The sequence below is a fragment of the Pipistrellus hanaki genome, assembly GCF_964339955.1.
Source record: "Pipistrellus hanaki genome assembly, chromosome: 4".
Classification (NCBI taxonomy): domain Eukaryota; kingdom Metazoa; phylum Chordata; class Mammalia; order Chiroptera; family Vespertilionidae; genus Pipistrellus; species Pipistrellus hanaki.
The window spans coordinates 4,671,680-4,693,357 of NC_140506.1; the positions used below are offsets into that span (position 1 = coordinate 4,671,680).

Below are 21,678 nucleotides of genomic sequence, written 5' to 3' on the forward strand. Positions count from 1 at the left end.
CTGAAGAGAGCATTTCCCTTCACCTCCCCCACCCCCTTCTTTTCTCCGGCCCATACCAGCGCGAGAGGGAGGGCTTTTGTTGACACGTTTGAAGGGTCAGATTAAAAAATCACTTTGCCTGGCTGACCATTTGCCTGACCAGCTCCAGCAGGGAGCGTGTGAGGAGGCTCCGGTCATGGCAATACCACCTGCTAAAACAGGAGGTGTGGGAGGCCCGTGACACGGCCAGGTCTGTGCTGCCTGAAACGGCCCCGGCAGGAAGGAAGCCTTGGACAATGTGAGAGTATTTGTGCTTAATTGACTGTGAATGCCACCGAACCATTCTCAGCCCTTTGTGGACATGGTTTTAGCTCTCCCTAAGAATCACCGATTACCCAGTTCCAGGAAGCAGACCTTTCCCAAAACTTTTTCCCCCCTTACAACGTTCATAGAATTTCTGCTCCAGTGAACTGGCCAGCTACCAGAGATCCGCATGCGCTGATCTACAGGAGTGAGATGCAGGAAGGCGGCTTCTGGGGTGTGCTGAGCACCCAAGGTCATGGGAAGAGAAGATGCTAGAAAGACCAGCGCTCATGGTTCCTTTTTAAAGCCTCTGCTATGAATGGATGGGGTGCATATCAGTGTTCACAAACTTTTCTTTCTGTTTACCAGAACTGACAAATAAAATATAAATGTATTTACACTGTGACCTGGCCACACTCCTACACACACACACAGACACACACACGCACACGCACACATGCACGCACACGTTAAATAACGTTTCACAAAACTGAGGCTTACAGAGGTCATACAGTACCAGGGCCAGTAACAATACCCAAGTAATCTAACCTCAGAGCTTGAATCCTTTATCACGGTGACATAATTTTTTTTAAAAAAGAACGTGCTTCTAAAATACCTTAATAAAGAAATTTTTAAGAAGGAAATAGCTACATCAGCCATGAATGTGATAGTTGAAAAATAAAACTGCCAGTGATTGGCTGGAAGTAAGTTGAAATACTGCCTTTTAGATTAAGCCCAGTGGTTATCACCTGCTTACAAATTGTGGTTCATAATCGAGATGAGATGCAATCACTTATTCCCAACAATTTCTAACCTAACTTTTAAAGACTTGCCTTGTGTACCAGACCAGACGCATAGAATCATAGGACTATACTTCTTTATTATTTTACAATCTAGTCTGTAAGGAGTACAGAAGGAGATACTTCAGTGAAAAGAAGAATACACTATAGATAGAGATTCCATGGGATTTGTTTCATGCCCACACCCCCCAACCCCTCCCTGCACTGGGCCCTCTTGCTCACTCACCTTCCGGAGGGTCCCGTGTGCACTTGCTCCAGCACTGGGCTGCTGCTTTAGGACACAAGACCCCAGTTTTCGATCTGTAGCCGTAAAGTGTATTATTGTATTTTTAGAGTTCAACTTTCTTATTTAAAAGGAAAAAAAAAAAGACATCACCTTATATTCAAATGAATGCGGTACTTGCCAGAGCTCACCCTTGGGCCCCTTGCTGTGAGTCTGCCTGTCTTGAAATTCTAGGAGGGCTGAGCACAGGCGGCTTTCATCAGATGCGTGTTTGAGAAGCCCACCACAGAGAAGGCGTGCATCTAAAATACAATAAAAACGGAAACAGAACAATATTCAGGAACCAGCAGCTGCCATCCCCCTCCTCCGTTGTCTCTGGGCCCGATCCAATGGCCCTGCATGAGTGCTGGAACACAGTGAGGAGGAGAAAGACAGTTCAATACAGACGGCGCCTTCATCAGATTTCATGTTTCAAAGCCAGGGGCAGGAAGCATTGGAGGGCACACGGCGAGACACGCTGACGTGTAGGACATAGGTTTCTAGCAGAGGGAGAATAAAATCCATACAAATAACGGAGCCTTGGGAACGTGACATTATTTATGTACTAGAGGCTCAGTGCACGAGATTCGTGCAAGGGGCTCGGCCCTCGCAGCCCCAGCTTCATCCGAAGGTCATCCGGATGGTTGTTCTGCTGTCTGTTCTAATTCACATATTAGCTCTTTATTATATTTATGTATTATTCTTTAATACTTGGCTGAATACACACTTTATTTATCCTAGAAGCTATGCTAAATATTATGTCAGGAGAAATCTGACTTAAAGTATAGACTTGCAGACTTCCACATATGTATTTACGAAACACTTTCCCCGTCTTGGCCCTCAAAAAACCATGAATTTGGTGTACATACATTGTGCCGAACTGACTGCCAAAAGACTGTCTTCATCAATAAAAAGGCAAATGCATATGAACCCATTTGCCTTTCAAAGTGACTTCGGCCTACAATTCCCAGCTCTCGGAATAGCTCTAGGTTGGGAGCAGTGGGCAGGAGCCTCTGAGAAGAGATGGTGTGAGATGGACCGGTACACAGAGCCGAAGGTGGGAGGGAAAGAACGCATCGCGGAGGAAGAACACGCTGCTGCCTGGTTCTCCCGGCAGAGAGGTGCAGCTTATTGTGTCTGTGCCACTCGCCGGCCGAAGACGCACAGGCCTCAGTGGTGACGAGCTCAACCAATGATGGGAAGGAGAGAGACCCCCCTGACGGGAAGTATTGGAAGCAGAGGGAAGTCAAGAGATGTCTGAGATGTGGTTCAGACCTGAGGATGAACTGGGGTCTGAGGTACTCTGAAAACATATTAGCCCATTTTAAAATATATATATTTTATTGATTTTTTACAGAGAGGAAGGGAGAAGGATAGAGAGTTAGAAACATCAATGAGAGAGAAACATCGATCATCTGCCTCCTGCACACCCCCTACTGGGGATGTGCCTGCAACCAAGGTACATCCCCTTGACCAGAATGGACCTGGGACCCTGCAGTCCATAGGCCGATGCTCTATCCACTGAGCCAAACTGGTTAGGGCAGATTAGCTCATTTTAATGCTGAAGTGTGGAAGTAGCGTCATCCCAATAAATAGATACTTACCCCTAGGGCAAGCATCCAAGAAGCCAAGTTTATACTAAAGCCAGGGTTGGCCTCCTGGCCTGTGGGAGCTGTAATTAGTTTTTCCAGGGGCAGAGGGTACAGTAAACTCAGTCACATGAGACCTGGATTCACGTTCCCCTCCATTTCACTCGGTGTGAACTAAGGCGTCAGAGTGACCGAATTGTCTTATTTCTAACCGCAACCTCATGGGTTGCGGTTAGAAATAAGACTATATTGGGTGCTAAGCAAGTGCTTACTATGGAATGTATAAGTGATATTCAAATACAAATGAAATCATAAACGGAAGTTCCTGGCTTCAATTCCCACACAAGCTCTTTACCATTGAATTAAGATTTGGGGGCACCAGGCTGGGAGCGGCCAGGCCCGGAGTGGCGGGGCCCAAAGCAACCGGGCCCAGAGCAGCCGGGTCAGGTGCAGCCAGGCCCGGAGCAGCCAGGTCGGGAGCGGCAGTGGCCAAACCCGGAGCAGCTGGTTGTGGAACGGACCAGAGCAACAGAGGCCAGGCCTGGAGCAGCCAGGCCTGGAACAGCTCGCTCCTCGCCTGCCTCCGCCCCAAGGCTGCCTCTCAGACATGGCTGGAAACTTTTGGGAGAACTTGAGGGTTTGCTGAATCAAATGAGGAAGGCTTAGATCTGGATGTGTTGAGTTAGTATAGCGCTGGGGTGTTGATCTGTGAGTGCCTTGTGTGGGGCCTAGATGAGGTTGGTTGATCTATTTGGAAATGTCTTGTGTGAAGTGTATCCTTGGGCATGTGGAGGTATTATTGATTTGAGAAAATGCTAAGTAACTGATTTACTATCTGAAAAATTTAAAGTTCTGAAAGTTTAAGGTTTCTTGTCAAAAAGAGGTTTTAAAGCTAACACCTTAATTTTAATGGAGAAAGGGAATGACAAGCCCTTCCCACCCAGAACAGGTAATCCAATTCCAACCAGCAGCTATGTTTAAACAATGTGACCATTTACACTTACATGGCTACACCTTTTGATAGCCTAAGGGCAAGTTTACATGTAACAAGTTTGCTCTCAATTCCCAGGGCAGAAAAAAAACAAGGTTTAAAACTATTAGATTTTAAAATTTACTCTTAGAAGTGTAAAAGTTTATTAATTAAAAAAAAAAAACAACAACAACAACAGCAAAAAAGGAGATTGGAAAACCTGATGAACAATAATAGCGGTTCATTGTAGTAGAGTCGGTGATATGGTTGGGGAGTGGACTGACTGTTCTCGGAGAAAGGGAGGGAGGAAGAGACTGAACATAAACTGTGCACCTATGGATGAGGACAACGGGGGGTGGGGAGGGGACAGAGGGTGGGGTGGGAACCTGGTGGAAGGGGGAAGAAATGAGGAACCTTTGTAATAATATGAACAATAAAGATTGATTTAAAAAAAAAAAAAAAAAGATTTGGGGGCAAACCCAGCCAGTTAGCTGGCAACCATGGGCCTGATTTTTTCATACTTTACCTAACTCTTAACTATTTTAGTATGAACAGGTCACTACCTAAATGCTAGCATCTGATACTGATCATTTAATTATAATATAACCTTTTCATGTATTTCTAGAAATACCATTTTAAATAGCACAATGAGCTATAATTGGGTTAGCCTATAAGTGGATTTTACTGTTGTAATGGGGAAAAAGAGTAAGAAGGAAGAAAATAACTATTGAAACAGAAGAGCCCGTAATCTTATCTTTTGAGATTTTTGTGTCCTTTCATTGTTTTTTCATCCTGAGAGGCATCAAGATATGATCCGTTTGACAAGAAATGTTAAAAGTCATGCCTCCTAAGATAACACCTTACCTGAGGTAGACTGTGAACATGTCCTGAAAGTGAGAATGTTTCACATGACATGAGATACTCCAGGCCTGTGATGGAAAGCAGGGTCCGAAAAATGAGAATCCCACCCAAATACTTCATTTACTTACTTAATTATTTAGTTATTTAGTTATTTATTTATTATTGATTTCAGAGAGGAAGGAAGAGGGAGGGAGAGAGATATCCATGATGACAGAGAATCTTGGATCGGCTATCTTCTGCAAGTCCCCCACTGGGGATCGAGCCCACAACCCGGGCATGTGCCCTTGATTGGAATCGAACCTGGGACCTTTCAGTTCAAAGGCCAATACTCTATCCACTGAGCTAAACCGGCGAGGGCCCAAATACTTCTTTATAAAAGGTTTTGAATAGATTAGGTGAAATGAAACAGCAGAGAGGCAATTGGAAAACTTAGGCCTTATAATTCAATTGTACTTTAAACACAAATTGAAGAACCCTAGCTGGTTTGGCTCAGTAGGTAGAGTGTCAGTTGTGGGCTGAAAGGTACCAGGTTCGATTCCAGTCAAGGGCAAATGCCTGGGTTGCGGGGTCAATTCCCAGTAGGGACGTGCAGGAGGCAGATGATCAGTGATTCTCTCTCATCATTGATGTTTCTATTTCTCCCTCTTCCTTCCTCTCTGAAATCAATAAAAATATATTATTAAAAATAATAATAATAATTTAATGGCAGTTAATCTGTGTGAGTCGCCACAGTGCTTGGATTTGAGATATGCTTAGATTATTCTGCCTGAAAATGTTTGACTCTCTTCATCCACAAACACACACATACACACAACATACTACTTACTATTCACACTCATAGCTTCTCCAACTACTGGTGGTTGGTGCAATGATAGTGGTAACCGAGGAAAGAATTTTATTGCTTTTTCAAATCAATCGAGAGACACATGAAATCAACTCCTGGAGCAGAGAACAGTTGATAGTGTGTTTGTGGAGCAGCTGGTGCTTAGCCATTCTGTGGCTTTCCCCTCACCTGAGATGCCAGATTGAATTTGGAGCCAAGTTCACATGTTCGAATCTCATTGCCCAGTGGGATGAGTGCAGGGAAGTGTAGAAGGAAACACTGTGCCCACCCGCTTTCGCTGGCGAATCCTCTGTACTGACTTCCTGAGAATCTCCTGTTTGCCTTCCCCAGGAATGGCGGCTCTGGATAGAAAGGCGTCGGGGAAGATGGGAATGCGAGCTGTCGTCTATTACATGACCACGACCATCATCGCAGTGGTGATTGGCATCATCATGGTCATCATCATCCACCCGGGGAAGGGCACAAAGGAGAACATGCACCGGGAAGGCAAGGTCATACAGGTGACGGCTGCAGACGCCTTCCTGGACCTGATCAGGTGCGTCCTCCAAGCCCGTCCCCTCGGGTCCATTCTGACCTCCCAGCCCCTCTTATCTGGGGGAGCTAATCAAGCCCTGAAAGAGGGGTCTAAATGAACCCACCTTGCTGGACTTAAAATGGCCACATCTTTGCTTTGTTCTAACAGAACTTAAAGTTAGGCTGCATGTTCAGTCTTAGGAGGAAGAGGTAAGAAGAGCAAGGAGCAGACAGAGAGGGATTTTGAGAGCCCTGCTTTTAGGATTTAAATCTGATCGCTCAGTCCCCTCTCAACCCTGCAGCTCCCCTGGAATGTTAATAAATCTTTACTTACTTTTCTCAAATCTAGTTTTTTAAGGCTTTTATTCTAGTGTAGCCTGTTTATTGGACTCTTCTAATTCAGAACCTGAGATGTATATTATCATTCATTACACATAACCATTTCTTTCCAAAAGGGACTTTAGAGATCATCTAGTCATTCCTATTTCAAGGTCTTCTTTTTTGGTACTGTTTATGAGAAAGGAGTTGGCCGAGCAGTAATAAAAGGTTAAAGGATGACTTCTTTAGCATTGTTTTATGCACTAACCACACACTGATTATCACTGAATCGTATCTAATATTGAAACAAACTTGGTGATCAAGTTGGTCTTACATGGGACTATGACATATATGCCAAAGTTTAATCCTGGAGCCCTCTGCTTGCTCTTTCTGCCCTTGCATCCGTCAGGTCCTGGCAGGAAGCAAATGTCATTTTCAAAAGGATCATTGAAAAGGGCTTGCATCGGTGCAGGCAGAGTTAAGGGAACTTACGAGGGATGGTGTGGCACCAGGGATGGGAAGCTGTTTTGGTTCTACCTCAAGTCAGGGATAAGGACAGGAGCTGTTCCTGGGACCCAGGAAGAGCTGTGGCCTCGGGGAAACACCCTTGTGGAGGGAGGGAGCTGCTGCCCGACCTGGTAGAGAGAGAGCTGGAAGAACATGAACATCCACTTCTCTCTTTCCTACTCGGATCTTCCAGAGTGCCCCTGGACAAACCCAACAGGAAGCCATAGGCAAGAGAGCCCATGTGCTGTGGTCCCGGGTCAGCTCCCAGGGCACAGAGCAGCATGGAGAGTGGATCTAGAAGGGCGAATGGAAGGTGTCCCAGCACAGGCCTCTACATTCCCACCTGCTTAGCATCCCCCACTTACCGTGTAGCCCCACCCAGACTGTCGACCCCAAACTTAGTCGTTTCCTCCCTTCCTTACAAACTTATTGGCAAAGTAACTGGTTTACCAATCCTAGATACCAGCCCAATGGGGATCCCAATTAATCATCTGGAAAAAAAAAACTCCTACAGATTTTATTTCATATGCCAACTCAGCAACCAGATCTGGGACAGGCAGATTCCACAGAGAGCTGGGGAACAAAGGGCCTCTTTGGCCATACTTCTCAGTTCCTACTATGGGTGACTTTGTACCATCTGTATGTAAGCGTGACTCAGCCCCACTGGGCCTCTTCTTGAAAGTTAATTCAGGGAGGTAATTGCAAAAATCTGAAGATAACTAGCTACCCTATAAAATTTCATATCAAGTTGTCACCCAATTGCTATCTCTTATTTAGTTCATACAGTTAATTAAGGCTTGTCACCATTTTTTCCCCATAACTATTTATCCTCAGGTAGTTTGAATTAGAAGTATTTTATATATTCTCTTTCAGTACAATTTCTATTCCTTGTTTGAACTGTTGGGATCTTGTCATTCCCAATCTGGTTGGTCCATCAGAGTACCATATGTTCTGCCCTTCCTGGCTGCAGTGGTAACTATGTGACTAACCTGTCCCCACCCAATCACGTGGCTTAAACATTCATCCTACAATCTCCTGAACTCCCATTTCTCTTGAGGTGTGTAGAAGCAGAGCCATAGAGTGTCGATGGGAAGGGATAGGAAACAGGATGGTCTAGGCAGAAGGAAGAAAAGGATAAGAATTTATAACCTTCAAATATGACTTTGACAGCGTACAACTGTTACAGTCTCAGACTCTACAACTGCCCGGGCTGTGTCTCCTTCCCCCACAGTCTTCAATCTTGGAGCTCTTATAGTTTAAGCCAATTTCCTCTTTAACAGATGAGTCTCTGAGACCTAAACGGGTGCCAGGACTTGGCCAAGGTCACGCATCTGGTTAGAGACTCCTCCGCTAGTGTATTGCTCCTTATCTTCTCCCTGCCATAAATTCAAACACTGCTAGGAGGAAGTGACAGATCTTACCACAGAGGCCTCAAGGTCAAATGTTGTGGTCCTTCCTCCCATTAGTCAACAGAGGAGCCTCAGAAGCGCCAGCAATTCAGTGTCAACGTCCCATCCCCCAGGGGACCTCTAGGAGGAACTCTTAGAGAACAAAATTCCACAGTCTGACCATGACAGGGCACCATACCAGAACGGCCATTACTGAATAATAACTGCAATGAACCAGAATACTTTGACAAAAGGCATTTCCATTCTCACTTTGATTCTTCCAAGAAACAGGGTTTTGATGATATAATGTCTGAACGAAGGACCCCATTGTCTGACAAGAGGACAGGTGAGTTAAGTTTGGGACTTCCCTGAAAAATAGGAACTACGTGGGCCACACTTAGGGATGATTATAAGTCGCATTTTAAGTCATAAAACCCACCAAAATCTTTCTCTTTTTCCATTTGCTGCTTAGCTCCATGCAGTCTTTCCCTTAGGCAGAATGAAAGCGTATTTAAGGCGCTAACTTATTATTTGGAAAGTTTTTTCCAGTGACTGTTATTTTCTTTGCAGGAATATGTTCCCTCCAAACCTGGTGGAAGCTTGCTTTAAACAGGTAAACACTCTACAGCTGCTAATTTCCTTAGTTATTCCTCTCTGGCACACCGACATAGCGGGCCCTCTTTCTTATTTTTGTCCAAATCTCTGCAAGAAGAAACAATTTCTTAACCAGATGGGAACGTACTGGAGCTTTCTAATGAATTTAGGAAGCAGGGGTGGGTCTTACCTGACTCCGAATGCTTATTAGTTGCCAAATACTCCATGTCTTACATACAGAGAGCTTATTGGGCCTCTGTTATTTATAAGAAGGCCAATCAGGACACTCCCTCCCTCTTCCCACCCCACATCCCACACACAGAAGCCCACCAAGCAGGCAAACTCCAATATGAAATGAATTTACAAGCTGTTTTAAATGTTAGGGAGATTATTCAAGTTTCTGAATTGGATTTTTTTTTAAATCATTGGGCCATTTAAAAAAAAAAAAAAAAAGTATGCTAAAGGCTTATGGATTCTAAAGGAGGAACCATATCAGAAAGAAACGGAATCTTTATGAACTGAACGCCTCATAAGTATGATGGATGTCCTTGTGTTCATTGCACTGGTGAGGCAGCCCATCTAGGATGACTCAGGGATTGTATATATGACGGACACAAGGTCTCACAAGTAGTAAATGACAGCCCCAGATTCAAATCCACTGTATGGACTCCACATCCTGTCATCTTTCTGCTCCAACCATCTGCTTCCGAGGAAGGAACATCCCCCCTGGAGGCTATAGTGAGCTCCAGTTCCTTTCAGCCTCAAATATCCAAGCAACTCTTGGCCCTATGTGTTTTGAATACAAATATCTTAATAATAAAAGTGTAATATGCTAATGAGACTGGACATCCTTCCAGATGAAGATGGGCTTCGAGGGAAGCCCGGGTCCCTGGTGCCAGAGGGAAGCGGGCCCAGCAGCTGGGTGGGGGGAGGCCTACTGTTGCATGAATTTCGTGCACCGGGCCTCTAGTATTTTACTATTAGAGGCTACACTTCATAAAGTTCATTCTAACCTCACTTGAATGAAAAAGGCTTTTTTGCCCAGATCTGAAAAGGGAAATAATTAGACTTTCTGGGTTCAATAATAGTTCCCAAACGTTTTTCCAGATGGTTCCATTTTACCCTCGTTATAATTCCCTAACCTCTCTGCTTAGGATTGGTAAGCAAACAAAACAAGCTCCCAACTTCATGGAGGACCAAGTTTTACACTTATAAGCCACCCTTTGTTTTCCCCCCCTTTTTAAAAAAATTCTATTGACTATTTTTAATAGGCAATACATGCACACACTGCAAAATTCTAACAAAAAGCCTAAGTGGCCAAAATCTTACTTCTTTTATTCAAAAACAACTGTAACCATGAATAAAAAGCTCTTTTTAATCTGACCAGCCAAACCCAGTACTCTGGGGCTGGCTCTTCTAGTTAGTCAGCTGGCACTGGGGGACATCAAAAACGCTGGTTTCTGGAAGCACTGGGAAAGTGCTGGTGACTCGTGTAGATTTCTTGCACTTGGTTTTGGGTTCCATTTACAGGATTTTGAAGGGGAAGCAAATGTATTTTCCCAGATCTGTTTCTGGTCTTAGGTCAGAAATTGCCTGTGGCTACCATTTCTTCACCAACATGAAGGCCAGGAATTCTGCTCGCATTAAAACCATAGAGGGATGGGGGCTTTAGTTGGTAATATATTTTATTTAGTAATATACTTGGCATTCCCTGTCTGAAATATTTATGTAAAATCTCTGGGGAAAGACCACTTTCTGAATAAAAGCAGAAATACCACTATGGACTTGAGAAGTGGGCTCAACTATTAATCGAGCACCTATTCTCAAGAACTGATACTCTCAGGGATGCTTAAGACTTGTTTGGAGATTTAAAAATGTTAATACCCCCTGAAATCTCCAACTGAGTCCAGTCGCTGAAGGACACTGTTATTGAGCACCGTTAGCCGCCACTCATTTAGTGCTTTAAAATGTACGTGAAGTTCTCATATACTCTGTTTCATTTGATCATCATACCAACCCTGCGAGGTAGAACCAGCACGGTTAGTGATCCCTGCTGCACAGCTGTGGAACATGAGCAAAAGGATGTTGATGATGTGTCCATAATCCCATAGCATGAACCCGTGGACAGTAAAGGGATACAGTACTGTGAATATTTGTGTTTACGGGGTTTTTTTTTTTTGTTTTTTGTTTTTAAAGCTGTTTCTGAATAAAGCAAAAGCACATATGTATATTTAGTCAAACATCTCCAACCAGATATGTCTTTCCTATTATGATTTATTATGTGTACGAATGTGTGTGTGTGTGTGTGTGTGTGTGTGTGTGTGTGTGTGTGTGTATGCTGAGGAAGTAGTAGAGGTTTGTCAGAGATTAGATAGATAGATGATAGATACTTTCTTTTAAAAATATTTTTATTGATTTCAGAGAGGAAGGAAGAGGGAGAGAGAAATAGAAACATTAATGATGAGAGAGAACCATTGATCGGCTGCCTCCTGCATGCCCCACACTGGGGATCAAGCTCACAACCCAGGCATGTGCCCTAACCAGGGATTGAACCGCGACCTCCTGGTTCATAGGTCCACAGTCAACCACTGAGCCACACCAGCCAGGCAACAGATACTTTCTATAACACTATTATTTGAATGCACGGTAATGTATATAATATAAAAATTGGACAACAGGAAAGTATAAAGAAGAAAAAATAGCACCTTTAATCCCTGCTGTGCCTTTTCCTTTTAAGTTTAAAACCAACTATGAGAAGAGAAGCATTAAAGTGCCCGTTGCGTCTAACGAAACGCTCCTGGGTGCCGTGATCAACAACGTGTCGGACGCCATGGAGACGCTTTCCAAGATCACAGAGGAGATGATCCCCGTGCCAGGCTCTGTGAACGGGGTCAATGCCCTGGGCCTGGTGGTCTTCTCCATGTGCTTTGGCTTTGTGATTGGAAACATGAAGGAGCAGGGACAAGCCCTGAAGGACTTCTTTGACTCTCTCAATGAGGCCATCATGAGGCTGGTGGCAGTGATCATGTGGTACGTATTTCCTCTCGCGGTATATGCGATGTTCAAGGTGCGTGTTGCCATCAGCATGGGTTCTGACTGAGGAAGATGCCATCAGGCAGGGTGGCCATTGCAATGATCTCATTCTGATAAGCACAAGAAAAGCAGTGACTTTTTTTTTTTTTTTTTTCTGGAAAGGAAGATAGAAGCATCAATGATGAGAGGGAATCATTGATCGACTGCCTCTTGCACGCCTCCCACTGGGTAGCGAGCCCACATTCAACCACTAAGCTACACCCGCCGGGCAAATCAGTGATTTTCTGGACGTGTAGTGGTCCTGAGCCCATCTGTAGGCCTCTTTTAATCAATTTGCTCCCCTGTTTTTGAAAGGTGTCAACTCCTTTATCCCATGCTGATGGGATCCCTCTCTCATTCCTCAATTTAAAATCTCCTTAGCTATCGCTGTAAGGCACAGTTATCAAGTGTCTACTATATGCCAAGCAAATCATGCCAGGCACTATGGATAAAGGCATGAAGAAAACCTGTAGGAATATCCTCGATCGTGCATTCTTTTAAGGGAGACAGAAGATAAACAAATAAATCAACCTTATGCTTCAGTCACAGGTGCTGTGAATAAAAAATAAAACAGCAGGTTTTGTTTTATGTGATGTGATTAAAAAGTGACCGGGGAGGAGGCATCAAATTTGCCTTGAAAAGGCCTCTGAGGAGGTGACCTTTTCCGCTAAGACCGGAGTGACCGAGGAAGACAGCCATGCCAGGTGCCAGGGGAAGAGCTTTCCCAGTAGCAGAGAAACAAACAAAGAAGCCCCTAGACCCGTGGTCGGCAAACTGCGACTCGTAAGCCACATGTGGCTCTTTGGCCCCTTGAGTGTGGGGCTCTTCCACAAAATACCACGGCCTGGGCGAGTCTATTTTGAAGAAGTGGCATTAGAATAATTTTAAGTTTAAGAAATTTGGCTCTCCAAAGAAATTTCAATCGTTGTCCTGTTGATATTTGGCTCTGTGGACTGATGAGTTTGCCGACCACTGCCCTAGACCACCAGAAAAACAGCCTCTATTTGAGCGCTGAGAAAGAAATGCAGTGCCTGCTGATGCTGCGGCACTCCTGGGCAGTCGTATAGAATGCCAAGCCACAGCCTATAACAAACGTCCTTCAAATGAAGGGGAGAGCAAGGGACAAAGGAGAAGGCTACCTCCAAAAAGGAACATTGACCTTGAGAGTAAATTCTCTCCAGCGGGGAGAAACCCTTTGATTGGCATAACCTTTATTTTCAGTCCAGAGCCCCGCTTGGCACCTGAGGCAGGAAGCCGTCCGTTTCTAAGACAAACACTCCCCAACATGACGAGAAATATTCTTTGTCTTTGTGGCCACCGGAGCCCCAGGGACGTTCATTTTCCAGGAGTTTCCACAAGATGGAAATGAAAACGTGGGCACAAAGAGCGATCAGAATGGTGTCTCCACAGGAGCCCCCAAATGAAATCCCGGGGGCCCTTCTTTGAGATCCCGGCAGGGCTGGCAGTGGCCATTTATCTTCGTGTTATTAAAACGCCTGCACCTTTCACCTCTTTTATGAAAGAAGCCCATTCAAGGCCCGTTCCTAGCTGTGCATTTTGCCTGCACACTCGGCGTTGAGTTATTCGACATTTCTGCAGGCAGGTTGTCCTGTCATTCCCTGGCCTGTGTTTCTAACGGGCTTCTAAAGGCAGCATTGTATGCTCCATCGGAAACGAGTTTCCCCCACTTCCCAGCAGCCCCCTCTCCTCGGAGCCCCAGCCTCTCAGTTCGGGAATGGGAGTTTGGTTGTCCTTGGCGGCCCACGTCGGAGGGAGCCGAATGCCGGGCGGCGGGTCCTTTAGGCCGCCGGGCTGCTCCCACACGGACAAGCCGTGCTTTGTCTCTGCCGTCCATTCCCGCTGGGTCTCCGGGGAAAGATCCCCGGGGCAGCCTCCGCCTGTGGTTAATAATTACTTAATGAGAACACCTGTCACCTGGCGGTGGCAGAGACAGGCATGTTATTAATTCCAGCAGCTCGGAGTTTAGTGTGTGGTTGCCTTCTACCTGTAGCAAGTGGCACTGGTTTTCCGTTTGCACCGGAACAGCATCTCCTCTTAGGAGACATTTGCGTCCAGGAGTTGAAGCCGAATATGAAGTGATAGTGTGTCATGTGGGAAGACATAATAAAAGCGTCCCTGAATGAGAGTGCTGACTGCGGATCTAACACACTGACAGGCACCATGAGCCTCTTGCTATCGCTTGGGGCCTGGGCTCTGCGGGGGGAAGGGGTCCTAAAGGCTGGGTCAGGGTGGATTCTGGTGGTTCCGAGCACCGAGCAGGGGCGTGGGTGGCATCTGAGGACCCAAAAAGGGACCCAGGGGTAGTGAGAATTATCTGGAAAAAAAGAGGCGGGTAACCAAACCTCTGTCATCGTCTTTTCTCACCCATGTGACCTAGTGGTCGGCAAACTCATTAGCCAACAGAGCCAAATACCAACAGGGCAACAATTGACATTTCTTTGGAGAGCCACATTTTTTAAACCTAAACTTCTTCTAACTCCACTTCTTCAAAATAAACTTGCCCAGGCCGTGGTATTCTGTGGAAGAGCCACACTCAAGGGGCCAAAGAGCCGCCTGTGGCTCGCGAGCCGCGGTTTGCCGACCACTACCCTAGTGAAGTTCTGAGTGAGAGGGAGGCCTGATCCCGCAGTGTTCTTATTTAAATTTATGTCTAAAAGAGAAAAGACGGCAGTTCGGTTTCTCCCAGGGCCAGCGTGGCCCGTTGGCGATCAGACTCCCACTGTCCCGTGTCCCCGCGCAGGTACGCCCCCCTGGGCATCCTCTTCCTGATTGCAGGCAAAATAGTGGAGATGGAGGACATGGGCGTGATCGGCGGCCAGCTGGCCATGTACACCGTGACGGTCATCATCGGCCTGCTCATCCACGCCGTCATCGTGCTGCCGCTGCTCTACTTCCTGGTGACGCGGAAAAACCCGTGGGTGTTCATCGGGGGGCTGCTGCAGGCGCTCATCACGGCGCTGGGCACCTCCTCCAGGTGAGCGGCCGCTCCCGGCAGAAAACGCACCTCGGGCTTGACCTGGAGCCAGGATCCTGGGCTTGGGTGGAGGGAGACCTGGTGGGGAGGGCGGGTTCAAACCTCCAGGCGTAGGAATTGGCTTTTTCACTCCGGATGCTAGCCAGACCTACTTTGGGATTCAAGGAATGGCTGGGTGTATCCCTGTGGGGGCACAAAAGGAAATGGACTCTCCTTCCTGTAGAGCTGGCCTGAGGGAGAGATGGCGTCACCTGGCACAGGCTGTGGCGATGGGAAATGATGACAGATGAGGCCTCACAGAGGGCCCAGAAGCAGAAGAGTTGCCAGGGGATCCACTAAGAGGACCCCCCTGTTTCTGACCAGGCTCTTCTAAGTATGTGGGTGCTGACTCGGTTCCTTGAACAGGAAGGAACTCTGTGTCTGAAATACCACACCCTCAGGCCCGGTCCGCACCTTCAGGCTGCTCCGCTGACATGCCCTGTGTTCCTGTCCCCAGTTCGGCCACCCTGCCCATCACCTTCAAGTGCCTGGAAGAGAACAACGGGGTGGACAAGCGCGTCACCAGGTTCGTGCTCCCGGTGGGGGCCACCATCAACATGGACGGGACCGCCCTCTACGAGGCTCTGGCTGCCATCTTCATTGCCCAGGTCAACAACTTCGACCTGAACTTCGGACAGATCATCACGATCAGGTACCAGGAAAGTTCTACATGTTGTGTTAAGATTCACTTTCAATGATAAGACAGTGATCCCGGGATCAGGGGAAGAAACTGGTGGGAAGGCACTCACCCATAAATGGGAGCAGGTGGGAATAGGTGTATTTTTTATATTTATTTCATTTACTTTTTTAATTGCAAATGTGCACATTCATTAATAATGAAATTCTAATAATACAGAAATGTATAAGGTCAACCGTGAAACTTGCCTGCCACCATCACTCCCCACCGTGCTGTAGGTGGCACTGTTGATGTTTGGCGCATAAAGAATTTTGCTTATGCGGAGACATGCGCACCCTTTTACTTGTGCTCAATAGAATCACACCACACTTAGCACTGGCCACTTGATTGATGTACTTCTTAGCATATCATCTGTAAATATGCCTCACTCTTTCTCTTTGAAGAAATACCCAGAAATATGTAATGTATAGAAACAGAAAAATACATCTTTCTGCAGAATAAATAGCATGGATATTTCTCACTTCCGTTATTAAAGGCATTTAAGAAAGGAAGTAACAGTGACTTCAGACAAAACTGCATTTCTTTCGTGTGGGCTCGGCCCCACAAGCCCTGGAGGCCGGGAGGTGTCCCCTGTGTGCCGGGCCCAGGCCTGTGGGCCCATCGTCCCTGGGGTATCACCCTCACCCAGAGGGTCCAAGGTGGCTCAGCGCAACCTCCAAATTTTAGCCACAGGGAAGAAGAGGAGATGCACAGTCGCTTAGTTGCTTTCATGCATGTCTCCTTGGCCAGCAGGGTGTCTAAAGGAGTCCAAGGGAGGCTGGGAAATGTAGTCTTCACTCCGAACAGCCACACACCAGCTACTAATCCCAATCCCGTGGAAAGGGCCAATGTGGGGGAACCATGACCAGTCTCTTATCACCTTATCAGTACTGTACACCTACGTAAGACATAACTACTTTTAAAGCATGTTCACGTTCTCACCCGCCTATCAAATAGGTCTTTAACAAACTGAGCCCCAGGCAGGACTATGTACCTCACAAACCAGGTCCACACTGTCTCCATAAAAAATATTTATAGTGCTACAGAACCTCGTAGCACCATTGATAAATCTGTGGGTTTTTTCTGACCTCATTAACCATGCAAGTTCAGCATGTTTACAGTCCTCCACTTGGACAGAGAAATTCTTGGAAACAATTTGTTCTTGAACTACACTATTTTAATTTTTTAATATATTTTATTGATTTTTTTTACAGAGAGGGAGAGAGAGTTTGAAACATCGATGAGAGAGAAACATCAATCAGCTGCCTCCTTGATACATGCCCTTGACCGGAATCGAAGTAGCTCTGAGACCCCCAAGTCCGCAGGCTGATCTGATGCTCTAGCCACTGAGCCACACCGGTTAGGACTACACAGTATTCTAGACCTTATAAAATATTTCCAGGCACGTGAGTCGTCTGTAACCACCAGTTTCTTCATTTAGCAATGGCAATCATAATGGGACCGACTTCCTGATCTCACCCAATGAGATCAGCCATGTAGCGTGTCAGAGGGCACCCCGTCAGCCCTTCAGAAGCGTAGTTAGCATGATGGCGAGTTCAGCGGGCTTCCTGCAGGCTCACAGTGTTTTGAACACACACACACACCCCCCATCTGTCCGCTGGGCCAGCCGGACGCTGCATGCTGGGTGGTGCAGGGCCCGTGGGGAGGCGCGAACCAATGGTTTCCGTTTGGGACCTTCTTCCAACAGCATCACGGCCACAGCGGCCAGCATCGGGGCGGCCGGCATCCCGCAGGCGGGCCTGGTCACCATGGTCATCGTGCTGACCTCCGTGGGGCTGCCCACCGACGACATCACGCTCATCATCGCCGTGGACTGGTTCCTGTGAGTACCCTGGGCCGCCGGCCCGCGCCCACGTCCCCCTAGGGCACGGGGTGCCCACGTCCTCCTAGGGCACGGGGTGCCCTGTCCTCCTTAGGGCACCGGGCGCCTGGCGCGCTTGCCAGCAGGGCTCCCCCACGGGGGCGGCCAGGCCAGCCATTAAGTTGTCTTTATCGCGTGAGCTGGAGCCCCAGATGCCATGTGTGTCCAGTCCCTCATCGGCCCGTGGGGCCCATGTGGCTGCCGCCCGTCTCACCCCATAAAGCCACCCGGATTGGGAAACCCGTGGTCACAGAGCCAGCAGGCCGCAGGCCCTCCCGCATTGCACAACCGTCCCTGCAGGCAGGACAGCAGGCCTCCGTGCTGGCCGCCCTTCCTCCCGGGCTCCCCATCCCAGCGGCCCAGGCAGCACACGTGGTCCCTCCGAGCCCAGCAGGCCCGGGGACAGAGCTGGCACCCTGAAGTGGGTGTGACTTTGGCTCTGGGGAAGGTGCCCACCAGCAGCCTCCAGGCCCAGCCCTCTCCCTCCCGGCCGACCTCCTCCGCCTGTTTTCCCTCTGAAGTCCCGTCCACTGGCAGTGTGGCCTCCCCGGGTTCCCAACGTGAATGCCTGCCCGGACACAGTCACACAGGCTGACGTCATCAGGTCTGATGACCACAGAGGCCCTCCGGGTGTCCACGGCAGGACGGGGTGGGGGGAGGCGGGGAGAGACCAGCTACAAGCATGAGTTCCCCGTCCCTCGGATCTGTGTTCACAACCGGGCTCTGTGACACTGACGGGGCCGGCTCCCAGCCACCTGGTCTCCCCCATGTGAAATGGGGACGGGAATGGCATCGACCCTCCATGCTCCCCGGATGCTGTGGGGGTTCAGGACAGTCGCCCCACAGCCAGCACTCAGGACCCCCAGCACGTGAAGGTTATTGGGGACCAAAAAGGCTTTTTGTGTTGTGGGTCCTCTCCATCCATACATAGCAGGTTAGGAAAAACAAAAAACAAAAAAACACAGAAAAATCTAAAAATGTTGACTTCATCTAAAGGTTACAGTAATAAATTCGTTCCGTGTTAACATACTTAACCTTTTTATGAGAAAAGTCATTTTCCAAACCAGAAATGTCTTGGAAAGAACGGTATCATTTCACATTCCACAAACCACCGCCATGCCTGGCTTTCGTGCACGGCCGCTGGGGTCTCCCAGCGGCTTCTGGATTCAGTCAGTGGCATCTTTTGTGTTGCGTGTGGTCTTTGCAAGACGCTGCCAGACCTTCTGGAGGAGATGAGAGTGAAAAGGGCAAATGGCCTCCTCGCGTTATTATGGAAATAGTTTTGACCTCAGGGACGCCCGGTGGGTCTCTGGACTACACTTTGAGAACCGCTGGAGTGAAGGAAGGGGAGTTGTGGGAAAGAGAATCAAAGAGAAATCTTAAATAAAAGGAGAAAGGGAAGGGTCATTCCCCACTATTGATCCCCTAACGACTGAAAATTAATCACATACAGGTCCTCATCATTTTAAAAAATATATATTTCTTTATTGATTTCAGCGAGGAAGGGAGAAGGAGAGAGAGATAGAAACATCAGTGATGAGAGAGAATCATTGATGGGCTGCCTCCTGCATGCCCCCTCCTGGGGATCGAGCCCGCAACCCAGGCATGTGCCCTTGGCCAGAATCGAACCTGGGACCCTTCAGTCTGCAGGCCCATGCTCTATCCACTGAGCCAAGCTGGCTAAGGTGGTCCTCATCACTTTTATGCCATGATAACGGTGACGTACAGATGTATTGAGGCGCTTGGGAGATACACCACGCAGAAATTTAAGAGATGCTTGCACACTTGCTGGGGGTTCAGCATGCGAGCTGGAGCCACCCGATGTAGCCTCCTTGTTCCTTCTCCCCGCCTCCCCCAGGGACCGCCTGCGCACCACCACCAACGTGCTGGGGGACTCGCTGGGCGCCGGCATTGTGGAGCACCTGTCCCGCCACGAGCTGAAGAGCCCCGACGTGGAGATGGGGAACTCCGTGATCGAGGAGAACGAGATGAAGAAGCCCTACCAGCTCATCGCCCAGGAGAGCGACACGGAGAAGCCCGCCGACAGCGAGACCAAGATGTAGACCGGCGGGAAGACGTGCTCTCTGAGCAGCGGGGTCGGAAACCCGTGACCACGCATGTCCTCCCCGCCAGCCCCGTGCTCCCTGGTCCTCCCCACTCCGGTAGGGTCTGCCAGGGCCACTCCAGCTCCAGGGAGGGCGTGGCAGCGGCCAGCGTGTTCCTCCCACATCCGAAAGTTTCAAGTCTTTTCGTGTTGGCCTTAGACAGAAGGTACCGGGATAAAAAAAAAAAAAAAATGGTCCTGATCAGATTTTGCAAGTATATGAGACACACAATCCTGTGAATGTGCTATTTTTATAAGTTAAGGAGTCAACAAAGAGTAGGCTAAACACGTGCTTAATTCGACTTTCCAAAAAGTCCCTCAGAACACACTTCAATGTTAGGATCAAAACAGAGCAACTTGATAAACCGCACTTGGCTTTCAGTTGGACGGAAGGGTTTTCCCCCCTTTCTGTCCTGATTGGTGTTTCTGTTTTACCAGTAGCAGGACCCTATGAGTCCATACCTAGCACAGCTGTGAGGACGTGCCCAAAGTGGCGTGGCCGTGGGCAAGTTACGTGTTATCTCTAGGCCTCAGTGTCCTCACCTGTAAAATGGGTGAGTTCCCTAACCGCCTTCGCGGTCACGGTTACCCGGACATCCTGTGGCATCATGACCAGCCTGTCCTCGATCTCCCCCTGGGAGCATCCAGGAGCAAGCATGTCCCATGGAGGTAGCCGGGAATGAGGAGGGGCAGGCTGGGTGGGGGTGGCCAGGTCCCGTGTACACAGTGTCAGCTGCACACGTCACCAGGCCAGAGGAGGCATGGATTTAAATCGCCTCACTCAGTTCTTCCCAACAGGGGGAGTTTTCCCGCTTCCTGCCCTCCCCCGGGCTGGGCTGGGAAGGATCCTTCCCACCAGGCCTCCACTGGCGCTAGACTCGTAGAAACTAAAATATAAGACTAGCAGCTAGCACGGGTGCTCAGGGCCTGACTGGAACAGGACAGAGCCAGCGAGGGGAGACCATTCTAAAGAGGATTTTTAAACACAAGGTTATAGAGAGGTCGTCTTTAAGGAAGGATTTTCTAATGAAAGAGGTTCTTTTTTTTTTTCTTTTCTTAACCAGAAATGCTTTTTCTCTTCAGTTCAGAAACATTCCCCAAGGAAGTCTGCATATCAAAATATGCGATTCCTTCTTCTATGTTTGAAACAAGTCGCATGAGCGAGCGCTCTCTCTCTCTCCTCTCCAATGGAGGTCTGTGAGCTGGTGGGTGGTCTCTCCTTTGAAAAGGTTTTTGACTGTGATCAAAAGGCCTTGGAATGCGGGAAACAAGATGTTTCTTTGTGCTGGAATCCCACCTACCCACCCACTCAAAACCTTCCGCTGGCATGGGGCTCGGTTTGGTGTCATGCGTGTCCCCAGAGGAATGGCAGGCGAGGACGCGGGAGGAAGACATGGTCAGTGGGGTGCCAAGAAGAAAGCCGCCGGGCGTTGGTTCAGGCGAGGCCGCGCCTGGGTTTAGAGATTAATGTTTCACCCCCTGAGCCACACCTGGCAAACACAGGGAGTCGGAGCTGTCGGACCGCGCCCGCGGGGTTTGAGCTTCCGATCGGAAATGGTGGGGGTGGACTTAGCAAAGCTAACAGACTGAGGACTTAGACGTGTGTCCTCGGGCGTGCACGTAGCGGTGTTTCTGTGTAGCCCCGAGCCCTCTGTACGCGTAACCGTTAACCTTAGGCTGTGGAGGAGTAACCTTTCACGTCCAGGCTCTCTGTGGGGAACACGCTACGGAAGTTCCCGTACACAGATGTCATCTCACCTGGGTAGAGCAGACATTCGTCACGTCCAGTGACTTGCGACGCGACGCGATCACTTTTGTACACTAACCATTTCTTACCTAGCGCAAGGCCGCCAGGCCGAGCCGCCCGCCCGCCCGCCGCCGCGGGCTCTGCGGGGACACGCACCCGGGCGGGCGGGAGCCTTACGTTGTAGATGTATTTTCAATAAAGAAGAAACTAGTTTTACAGGACACCTGTGCACGTG

General features: G+C 48.2%; 1 protein-coding gene across 1 annotated transcript in view; it reads left to right on the forward strand.

Moving 5' to 3' along the window:
• The window catches only part of SLC1A3 (solute carrier family 1 member 3), a 69,065-nt gene extending 48,027 nt beyond the window's left edge, over positions 1-21,038 (forward strand). The window contains exons 4-10 of the mRNA XM_084881767.1: positions 5,939-6,143; positions 8,905-8,947; positions 11,666-11,958; positions 14,762-14,995; positions 15,492-15,686; positions 17,419-17,553; positions 19,451-21,038. Coding sequence (XP_084737893.1) covers positions 5,939-6,143; positions 8,905-8,947; positions 11,666-11,958; positions 14,762-14,995; positions 15,492-15,686; positions 17,419-17,553; positions 19,451-19,655 — 1,310 coding nt within the window. The 3' untranslated portion in view covers positions 19,656-21,038. The remainder of the gene's footprint in view (positions 1-5,938; positions 6,144-8,904; positions 8,948-11,665; positions 11,959-14,761; positions 14,996-15,491; positions 15,687-17,418; positions 17,554-19,450) is intronic.
• Positions 21,039-21,678: the final 640 nt, after the last annotated feature.